General features: G+C 40.4%; 1 protein-coding gene across 1 annotated transcript; it reads left to right on the forward strand.

Moving 5' to 3' along the window:
- The first annotated feature begins 9369 nt into the window (after window positions 1-9369).
- LOC112190532 (40S ribosomal protein S15a-1) lies at window positions 9370-10262 on the forward strand. Its single transcript, XM_024329966.2, has 3 exons — window positions 9370-9502; window positions 9785-9945; window positions 10103-10262. The coding sequence occupies exons 1-3, from the start codon at window positions 9370-9372 to the stop codon at window positions 10199-10201; spliced, it is 393 nt and encodes a 130-aa protein (XP_024185734.1). The 3' UTR covers window positions 10202-10262.
- The last annotated feature ends 1345 nt before the right edge of the window (window positions 10263-11607 follow it).

Below are 11607 nucleotides of genomic sequence, written 5' to 3' on the forward strand. Positions count from 1 at the left end.
TAAAATTAAGGATTTGATCGATTGGGGAAGATGTAAAAGCGGTGGTTGCTGTTGTGCAGGACATGTATGGATAGAAAGAAGAGTCAGGGCTATTCTTGATATTTTACTATGTACCACACTTACATGGCGCTGAGTTGGCATCTAACTTTGTGCCACATCATCTTGTTAATGGAATAATTGGACGACGAGGACCTATTAGAAGGAAATTATGACCTTAGGGACTTTTCAGATTAAATTAGAATGTCAGGAACTGAAACGATGACAGAGTCATAATACAAGGACTAAACAAAAATTTTCCCTTAATTAATCAGGCCTTCCCTTTGTTCAAAGTGTGCTGGAGTGTGATTATACCACAAAGAAGAAAAGACAAAAGAAGCAAAATTAATATAAGCTAGTTTTGTTTCTTTACAAATAAAAGAGGAGGCTTTTACATTTAGACCAAAAGCATCAAAGCAAAAAACAATACTGGAGTTCCAAGGTAGTGATTAATAGGCCACGATAAAAGGCCAAGTGGTTTTGTATCTAATATACCTACAGTTAAAACTGGAGCTAAGAGTTTCTGTGAATCAAGTCTCAAAGAAAAAGACATATTCTTCTTCAAATAACATACATGAAGCTAGAAAGAAGGATAATTAACTCTGCTACAGCAGAATGATAACACAACACCTGTTCGATAAAATGAGGCAGCCAAATTGAACCCCTAAGGTGAAGAAACAAGCTCGTAAGTAGTGGGTACTCCTTCGAAATCACTCTAAGGCACAATGAAAATATTGTGACCCTAAATTATGAAGACAAAAGCAGGGAAAAAATGAAGAGGGTCCTTACCCAACTCTTCATGGTGAGAAGCAATAAAGCCAAAAGCAAGCTTCAAAGCTGGACAAGTCTTGTCCCGCAGAAGACATAGGTGTTTCCATCTCCAAGTTGCATCTTCAGATCGATTGGGCATAAATTCCAGCACCAAAACTCGTCTTCGCCTGGGTTTTGAATCGGAGTGATGAAAAACAAGAAATGAAGGGAAGAAAAAAAAAGAGAAAGGAAAAGAAGGAAAGCAGTTGGGCCTTCGTATTACTTTGAGCTTCTAAAAGGCCTAGATGGATGTTGATCAAGGGAACAACTTGCATGCAAAGCCCATCTCAAATTTGGGCCCAATCAAAGAGTTCGGCGAGGCTCAACACAACGAGTGTTTGAATAAAAAATACCTAAACATCGGTTTCGGAAACCCAAAATGGAAATCCTTTTGATAAAAAACCAAGAAAATTAAAGACAAATACCCAAAATCAACAAATGTCATGAATTACAATGGTTTGATCCCTTCACAGGATATGTAGGCAATCTAGCGACCCACTAGATGTAACCACAAATTCAAATTGAATATCTGATTCTGCTAGTCAAATTCAGCCAATCCTAATCCCTAACTCCACTAGTCAAATTCACCCAAACACCAGAAAAATCAAGCCATTCCCAAATTGCCCACAAGCAAATTCAAGGGCTCTAAACCCTCACAAATATCTCAAACACAAATTAAGCCATTCCCAATGTGGGTTGATGCTGCAAGGGTATGTAGGCAATTTGGAATCAAATGATCTAGATGCAACCGCATCCTAAATACTATTCCTATCCCCAAAAAAATCCAAGCCTTCCAATGGGTCATTCACTCATTGGAACTCTTGAACTACGAGTGGCTTGATCCCTTCCCGAGTATTTTAAATTCAGGTGCAGCCGCAAAAACAAACAACTACACACTGATTTCTTTATAAATGGAATCAAAGGGTGTTTCCCTTGTAACAAGAGATTATAATTGAGTGACACATTCTGTCTTGAATGGGTCGAACCCAAAATAATTAAAACACTATTCTGTTAATGAATACGAGTGAAATTACGTTGGGTGATATTTTACACTTTGTGCAATTTTTTAACTCAACAACTATCACATATTCTGTATATTTATATACCTTGTTCTGGGATTAATGATTATTATGTTGGTTCAGTTATGTACGCATGTGAAAGAAATGTTTTTTTTGGGTTTGTCATGTAAAAGGAAGGTTAGACTCATCAACATGTCAAAAGCAGAAGGGTTAATATCCCATTTCTAATTACAAAAGTCCAAATATATCAACCTATTAGATTTATTTTTCAAAATTGAGAAGGATTAATTAACCCTTCCAACCAGAGATGAACTAGTCATTGACAAAAAAATATCCATAATAATTTGAAAAAATGAGAGCCGAGAAGGAGAGCTTATTCTCTCTGAACCCTAGCGCCACAGGCTTCAGGGGGAATGGCGAGGCAGTCTTTGGATGGCAGTTTTGTTATGGCTACTCTATCCTAGGCGTGGCCCCCTTTGAAGTCAGGGGAGTTCTCTGGGTCGGGCTGTGCAGTTGGGATTTTAATGGCGAAACTGGTTTTTTGGTTGCTCTCTCGTAGAATGGTGTTTGGGTTTTTCACCGGTGGAGGGCCTTGATGCAGACGACGTCGGAGTCGCTGGTGTGGCCAGAGATGGTGGTCGTCATGCACTGTCGCGTCTAGGTGTTGTACGGACTCTGGATTCGTCTGATCAAGGCTTGAACTGACCTGATGCTTTGGGTCGGGTGGAGCTTGCTCTTGCTTTCTGTTATACTACTATTGGGATTGTCAACGGCGTTTCAGGGTGGCAATTGATTCTTGGTTTGCTGGTGGTAGTGGTTGCCCTAGGTTGAGAAGGCGCTGATAGGGCTGGCTGAGGTGTTCCAAGGAGGCGGTGGGCCTATGGCTTGGTGGCCAGGTTGGACGATGTTATCGCTTGTGGCATCTGGCTACAGCACGGGGTGTCTAGATCAATCTGGGTTACCCAAATGTTGGGCCGGTTGCAAGTCTTCTTCACCTTTTTGGTGGGCCATATCACCTCTGGGTCTGGGTCTGACAGGGCCAGTTTGCAGAAGTGAGGCAGCGGTAAGTGCAGCATTCTAGACTAATGTGGTGGTGGAAGGCCGATCGTTGGAAAACCTAGCAGTGGCGATGGCGAATGCTTGGCAGGAGACTCAGGGATTTCATCCCCTTGCTAGCTCGGGTTTTGCCTGGGCCTGGGCTTGGGACTTGGCTTTTGGGCTTGGTCTTAGGCTTTGGGCCGTTGGGTTTTTAGCCTAGGTTCTTTATTTATATTTTGTCTATGCTAGTAGAAGCTTCTCTAGAAGCCTTTGTAGAAGTGACTTGCTCTCTCCTACCACAATGGCATGCTTGACATAGTAGGGTTGGATAGAATAGCATTGTCTATTTAGAGTAGTCTATCTTGTACTATTCCTTGAACATGATCAAGGGTCATATTAATTTATGAAACTATTTACGTCAAAAAAAAAAATTAACCCTTCTGGCCCTATAGTAGCTATGCTCATGCTTCCAGAAAAGAGCTATGCGGATGATATCTTGCCTTAAAAATTATTGCAATTAAGGTATTAGGGTCAAAGACTAACCTCCATCTATATGCCTACAATCTAGCTACTCAAGTCATACTAGGAGGAGATCACATGTCCCCAAAATTTCTATCACTTCTTTAATATTTTGCCTCCTGTCTATTAACCTTACACCAGGTTAACTTCTATTTTTCTTAGAAAAAAGAATCATCTTTCATCTTCGTTGATAGACTCTCTCTCTCTCTGTTATAAGAGCATCACCCACTGTATTGGCATGGCTTGCCATATAGCCTATCATGAAGGCATGTTTCCTCCCTCCATCCCCGTTCTAAAAGCATCACACCCAAAAAGAAATTTGATATATTCGAATTTTAGTTACTTATTTGCCTTTGTTCAAGTAAATCCAGAATATATGTCTGACCCAAACTCTAGGTTACTTGACCTAGTTGTAATAGGGTTAGAATTAGAGATATTTTCAAAGATATTCATAGATATCCAATTAATTGTACGATTAACTTTCCTTGTACAACTTTGATTCTGTGTCTTGTAATCCTCTATAGAAAAAGGCCGATATTATCAATGAAAGCACGATTCAATTCTCTCCCAATTTCAGTTTTCCTAAAACATATTATCAGCACGACGCCCTAACCCTAAAACCTAATAGCTAAAACCCTAAATCCGAATAAAAAACCTTGAAACCCTTTCTACCCCCGACATACAACTTGAAGCCCTCGACCCCAGGGATCCAGAACAAGAGGCAGAACCACCAGAACCGGCCGAAAACCTACCGAACCGGCCACCGGAAGCTCCAAACAACCCTCTGCAAATATTCCACTAGTTCACCACTTTCCGGACCTCCAATTGCTACTAAATTTTGCCAACAGTAGCGCCTTATTCCCAGAATCCAAGAATAGGAATCCTCTTCCCCTGAACTGACTGTTTAACAACTGAACCTGCCAGAAGTACAGGCTGCACCTTGAACCGGCGGAGAGAAGAAAAAAAAAAAAGGGGGGGAAAAGAAAGAAGCAAGCGGCCCAGCCCAGAAGAATAAATAAAGAAGCCCAGAAACAGGCCCACTGATGCAGCCCAGAAGTAAGCCCATCATTAGAGTCCACCACATCAGCAGCCACGTTAGCAGTTAGCGACCCACCACCACGTCAGCACCTGGGGACTCACTTCCATGTCAGCACCCGGGACCCACTACCACTTCACACCCGGGACCCACTGCCACGTCAACATATCTACCACACCATCAACTCGGTCAAATACAGTCGGCGACTTTTCTGTCCACTTTCCGGCGACTTTTTCATACCAAATTTTCCGACGACCTATTTCGAGGTATTTTTTACTAAAAGTTCCCCTTTTTTTTAGTTTTTATTCAATTTCTCTTCTTTTTCTCAGGGACTTGCAAACTCCTTTCTTCTACCCCCGACCCCCTTTCTTCATCATAGGGGAGACTAATTAAGCCGAATTATGGGGGTTCGTGCTCACTCCAAGCTTGGAGCTTGTTGAGATCTTCAAACTTAGAGTTTGTAGAGAATTTATGATCGACCACTTATGTCATTGTTTCAAACTAATCCAATACCTCTTGGAATTGAATTTCTTGGAAGCAATTACGCTCAGAAATTCCTAACTTCTTGGAAGCAACTACGCTAAGAAATTTTATATGTTTTCGTGGTAGCTTTTTTGGCTCTGAAACTAACCTTTTTTCTTGTTCTCTTTCAGGATGAGTAACCTCAACAAATTGGACTTTGCTCCATTAGGAATAACTGGCTCTGGATATCACAGGTGGGTTGGTGATGTCCGCCAGTATCTCAAGGCCGATGGAATCCTGGATACGATTCTCGAGCCTAGCCAGGACTTGCTAACTGTTGAGCAAGCTCAAGCTTTGGAAGCAAATAGAGTAGCTTTAGAGGCAAATAAGGCGAAAGCCATCATCCTAATGACTCATCATATGGATGATTCGCTCCAGTACGAGTGTATGAATGAAGAAGACCCTAGAAGGTTGTGGGTCTCACTCAAAGACAGATTTGACAACGTCTGTGATTCACTGCTTCCTGACCTAGAAGTGAGATGGCATAGCCTCCACTTCTGTGATTTCAAGTCAGTTCTTGACTACAACTCGGAAGCACTTCACATTAAATCCTTAATGGAATTCTGTGGTAAAGAGATCATAGATGCGATGTTGATTGAGAAGACTCTCTCTACCTTCCCGTCTCTACATTGATGGTTGCTAAGAACTATCGAATTGATATTGTTACAGGACGGATCACAAGGTTTCATGAGCTCATTGGAGCTATGAACGTCACTGAAAAGCATGACAACATCCTTGTGAAGAACTATAATTTGAGATCCATGGAAACAGAGCATATTCCGGAATCCAATTATAGTCGTGCCCCCTAAGAGAGGGCGCCAAGAGAGGATACATCTGGACGTTCTGGTCCATATAATCGCTCTACCTGGGAAGGTAATCACCAAAATAGGCGAACATGGAATCGAAAAGGTCAACGTGGAAAGCGAGAGGGAGGCAACGCCTTCGGCCATGTTAGTGGCGCCACCAACACTAAGAGCCATCTAAATGACGCTTTCAAAGCGCCTCAATTAATAGAGTCTGAGCAAAGAGATGTTTGTTCTCGATGTGGAGTATCTGGTCATTGGGCACACATTTGTAGAGCTCGTGAAGAAATTGTGACCGCCTACAAAGCATACTGTGAAGCAAGATAAGCTCACTATGTGGAACAATAATATCAAGAAGATGATCTAGAGTAAAGGGTTGAAGACTACAAATCTAGTTAAAATAAATAGATCGCCGATTCTGTTTAAGTCTTTATGATTCCAAGAGATGTAATAGGCAATTTCCATATACTTTGTAGTAAATATCATTGGTTTAGTTTTTCTTCACATAGGTTCATCCAAAATGAGTATGATGTCTAGGATGGTTTTGAGATAAGTGGTACTTAAGCAAGTTTTTCTCCACCGATACCTCTCTATTCACCTGGTCATATTTATTTTGGAGTTACTAAAAGAAGCCAAATGACTACCTTTGTTTTGCATTAGCTAGCATTTGGATTAGATTCTCCTAATGGTTAAGAAATAATGATGTACTCTGTTGGCTTATGAATAAAATTTCGAGTTCCTTTCATTATGACTCCATTTTGATTCTGATCATATTACTTTTGTGACTACGATGGCTGGGTCATCAATATTAACTCAAGGACATGGAATAGTCCAAGTTCTCATTGCCAAATAGCACCTTGATTACTGTCACAGAAACTCTCTATGCTCCTAGGGCAAATCGTACCTATTAATAGCCAACGGATTCTATGTGAAAATGCATGTAGAAAACGGAAATGAGTTCCTTTGCAATGCCTCTAACGATTGCGAACAAAGGCGCATCTTAGAGAAGTTTACCTGTCTCTCTAGTGGACTCTATGTCACTCTTTGAGCTATTAAATCCAATAAAGTCATGAGAGAAGATCTCTTGGATTTAGACACATAATGGCTTTGTCATGACAGGATACGTCATCCTAGTCATGATGATCTGTCTACTAAAGACTTCGCACGAACGTCCATTTTCTCGAGCCAAACGAAGCATGAATCAAAAGTTGAATCCCGGACTAAGTGTGACCGTTGCTGCTGCCTTTGGCACAGCCGCCATCCACCACCAGCCTAAGGCTGGCACAATTGTTATCCATGACACCATGAATGGCATCCATCATGGTGATGGGGCCCCAAGTGATGTTGCAATCACCAATTTTGCTTCAAATAGCGTTTCAGATGCTTATGCCAAACCAAAATCCTCATTAGTTGCTTCTAAAGCCTCTCGCTCGGTTTACAAAGCCCGTTCTTTAGGGAAATTAGGACTGAGACAGTCCTATGCAAAGGATATGAAAATACTCATTCTGTTCTTACATAGAATCTCGTGACATTTAAATAGGATTCTATGGACTGATTCAACCAACATGCGGACGTTTAAATATCTCATGATGTTGGTTGACACGCAAACACGCTGGTCAAGTGTTGTACCATTGTCCACTTGTAATGCTGCTTATATTACACTCCTAGCAAATATCATATGACAACGGGCTCACTCCCCGGATCATCCTATTCCGTCAATTGGACTTGACAATGCTAGAGAGTTTACATCGAAGACTTTCGATGGTTATTGTATATCACTGAGACTGATGTTGGACATCATATTCTCATGTACACACCCAAATGGTCTCGCGGTAAACGACTACGATGGTAGTCTAGACATTGGTAATCCACACCAATCTCCTTATATCCGCTTAGGGTGATGCAATATCGCATGCACCTATGCTAATTCATCTACGATCCACCGCCACTCAATCTTCCTCTGCGTTATAGCTAGTGAGTGGGTACAAGTATCGTATTTACGCACATTTGAGTGAGCCATTTATGTACCAATTGCGCCACCACAGCGCACTATGACGGGTCCTTACAGACGAATGGGCAACTATGTTGGATTTGAGATCCGACAATAGTCCCCCACTTAATGCCCTTACAAGGCGATCTCATTACCGCTAGATTTGTGGGTTGCCACTTTGATGAGACAGTTTTCCCATCGTTAGGGGGAGATAAGAACACGAATGTTCAGTAGGAACGACAGGAATTGTCGTGGTCTATCCCTACTATGTCTCATCTCGATCCCTACTAAAGTGACGAGATCACACATATCTGCTGCAAACATGCCTGCAAGGATTGACTTCCCTAACAGAGGACGTAGCGCCACCCTACACGGAGGTATGGCGCCAATGCCAAAGAAACTGGCACTCCGACGTTACAGGCCATTGCCCCAGCTAGGATGCGTGAGAGGCCCATGGGTTTGAAGGATACTTTGACACATTCCAATCCTTTGATCATCAAGACTTAAAATCCATCTCATAAGAATCTTCCAAATTATGGTTATCATTGAGGGACGCCTCAACGTCAGAATTTATTCCTGAGAATATCACTACTAAAAACAATTACATTCGCTTCGGAAATTTGCGACGACATTGATTTGCGTAGCAATTGAGACTCTATTACTACGGAAAATGCTCTGTCGCAATTAAGTCTTATCATTTGCGACGGAAAATCTTTGCCGTAGTAACTTTGTAATCAACTGCTACGCCTTTTCCTCTTACCGTCGCATAACTTATTTCTATTTCCCCGCTAACATCTCGATCTGTAGCCCTAATTAACCTAAGCTCTCTCTGTCTCTATCTCGCCCAAGCGCTTTCTCTCTCTCTCTCTCTCTCTCTCTTCTCGCCCAAGCTCACCCAAGCTCTCTCTCTCTCTCTCTCTCCCAAGCTCTCTCTCTCTCTCTCTCTCTCTCTCTCTCTCTCTCTCTCTCTCTCTCTCTCTCTCTCTCTCTCTCTCTCTCTCTCTCTCTCTCTCTCTTCAGAACTTGGGTTTCTATCTTCATCCAAACTCAGGTTCCAAGGGCCTGAGGATCCACGACAACCCTGCTCTCGAGCACGCCTCGAAGGCCTCCAATTTCCTCTACCCGGTCTTCTTCATCGATCAGCACTACATGAATCCCGACCCGAAAGCACCCTCGGCCGGGTCCTCCAAGGCCGGCCTGAACCAAATATGGCGCTCATTAGGTTTGCTCTAATTTATCCTCTCTTTTTTTCACTGTCTTTCTCCATCTCTCTATTGTCTCTCTTTCTCCTTTCGGCTAAATCTCATATCCCAGATTTGATTAAAATTTGGTTTTCAAATCTCATCCCCCAGATTTGATTAAAATTTGAGATTTTGATTCTTTGATTTGATGTCAGATTTGCAATTTTGATCATAAAGTTTACATTATGATTGATGGTTTGTAGATTAATCTGATGGATACTTTTCTGAGTGTTTGGATTTTGTTTTCCACCCATCTCCACAAAATGCACGAATCGATTAATAACAGCTGACCCATCACGATTTCTGACTCTGAATTTGATTCTCTTGTGCTTTCAGATCTAAAAGAAGCGGAAAAATGGTGAGAGTTAGCGTTTTGAACGATGCTCTGAAGAGCATGTACAATGCAGAGAAGAGGGGCAAGAGACAGGTCATGATCAGGCCTTCGTCCAAGGCCATCATCAGGTTCCTTATCGTTATGCAGAAGCACAGTTCGTAATATCTTCACTCCTTTTTGTATTTTGAAAAATAAAGCTTGAATCTTTATATCATGTGTACTTTTGCAGTTGTGTGTTGTGCTGATCGAATTATGTGATTATTGGGTCTGGAATTGCTTAGTTATCTGATTACTGGGTCTGAAATTGTTTGGTTAGATGATTTACTGGGTCTGAGATTAGCAACTTATCTGATTATGGGTTCTGAAGCTGGCGATTATGTGATTAATGGGTCTGGAATTGTTTGGTTGTATGATTATTGGGTCTGAAATTCTGCAGGTTATATTGGAGAGTTTGAGTATGTTGATGACCACAGATCTGGAAAGATTGTGGTTGAACTCAATGGGAGGCTGAACAAGTGTGGGGTTATCAGTCCTCGCTTTGATGTTGGTGTCAAGGAGATTGAAGGCTGGACGACTAGACTTCTTCCGTCAAGACAGGTTTTCCCTTGTTAGCTCATCACTGTATTAGATGTTAGGTTACCATAGTGTTGTATATGTTAAATATGGTTTGTCCAGTTGATACAATTTCATTTGCCTTGGTTGTTGCAATATACCGTTTTGAGTTTTTGCTTATAAATGGAGTATACATTTGCAGTTTGGATACATTGTGTTGACAACATCTGCTGGAATCATGGATCACGAGGAAGCTAGGAGAAAGAATGTTGGTGGCAAGGTTCTCGGTTTCTTTTATTGAGTAGAGTATTAAACAGATCTTCGTCTTTTTCAAATTTTGGTTTAGTTTGCTGGGATGATCTCACAGAACTTTTTGAGAGCCTATTCCATAAAAGAAACATTTTTGTGCAATTGCATACATAGAAATATAGAAGTGTATGACTATGAGATTGTTCGCTGTGTTTTAGGAAGCATTGGAACATTTGGCATCTATTGATCTGATTGATCTATGTAAAGAGGCTAAAGGCTATGCCGACTTCAGCGTATATAGTCTATGCTCAAGTCATATGCGTGTTGGAAAACATTCTTTGTGAAAATGTAAATTCTATATGAAGCTTCCTTATTGTAATCCTTCTTTTTGCTTAGTTATTGCAATTACTGATTTTGCTTTCTATAATTGTAAATACTTGCTTCCAACTGTTTTTAGTAATTTTCAAATGCTTACCTCTTTACCTTTCTGTTGAAGCATGGTTTGTTCATTATCTATCTACTTTTGTTTGTTCATTAGCATAATGAATATGTTTGGTTCAGGGTCACCCAACTGAGTTGGCTCATAATAAGAAAGTCCAGAATCTACATTTGGGGAATGATGTGATCACTAGATGGTCAGATCTAAAGGTTAGATGCAGGAAACTAAAGCTTTTGTTTGTATAATTTTGTTTCTTCATTTTGTCTTACTATGGTTAATTGTTTCTTATATTCTGAGGTAGGTACTTGATTCATTGGTTACTCAGAAAAATCTCAATCTGAAGTTGGAAATGGTTTAAGGACAGTCTCTGTGTAGCTTATGATATACATTGTATGGTGTAATCTGAGCTTTGGGTATATAAAATGGTGCTAATATTTATTCTTTAAATGGTAGTACATTCTTTTGGAACTAAAGGAATGAAAAAAGATGGACCACAAATCCTGCTAGTGGACAAAGATTGAGTATATATTGTTCTGTGTGAGTGACATCAAGCTAAATCCAATATGGTGACTGAATCCCCTCCTGTATTTGATTTTACTTTTTAGTTGTTTTCTTTTCATTTGTTTATGTTATTTGTTGCTGGGATGTCATTATTTCCAGTTTTTGTCGATCAACATTAGGATGTGTTTGTTATCTTGCAAGTTTTCGTGCTTTTGAGGTGAAATTGTTACGTTTTTTTTTTTTATGTTTGGAGATGATCAAAACAGTGCTTGTTATAGATTTTCTGTTTGCTGCATGTTTTGGAGACCCTTCAAATCACTTTTAGATTAATGCTTTTTTTTTTGAAGAGTTTTTCTTTTTTATACTCTATTTTCCTTTCGCAATTTGAAAAATAACAAGATGTTGGTATTGATCTCTTTATTTCCTTTGCTGTTATCAACTTATTGTATTTGTTTCCTTCCACTTTTACGAGTTTCAACATTAACACCACATTTTACAATAGATTTTTTCTTCTTAAA

The sequence above is a fragment of the Rosa chinensis genome, chromosome 2 (genome assembly GCF_002994745.2).
Source record: "Rosa chinensis cultivar Old Blush chromosome 2, RchiOBHm-V2, whole genome shotgun sequence".
NCBI lineage: Eukaryota > Viridiplantae > Streptophyta > Magnoliopsida > Rosales > Rosaceae > Rosa > Rosa chinensis.

Coding starts and splice junctions, on each gene's coding strand:
- LOC112190532 (XM_024329966.2), top strand. CDS start 9,370: ATGGTGAGAGTTAGCGTTTTGAACGATGCTCTGAAGAGCATGTACAAT. Junction 9,503..9,784: donor TATCGTTATGCAGAAGCACA/GTTCGTAATATC, acceptor GAAATTCTGCAG/GTTATATTGGAGAGTTTGAG. Junction 9,946..10,102: donor GACTTCTTCCGTCAAGACAG/GTTTTCCCTTGT, acceptor ATACATTTGCAG/TTTGGATACATTGTGTTGAC.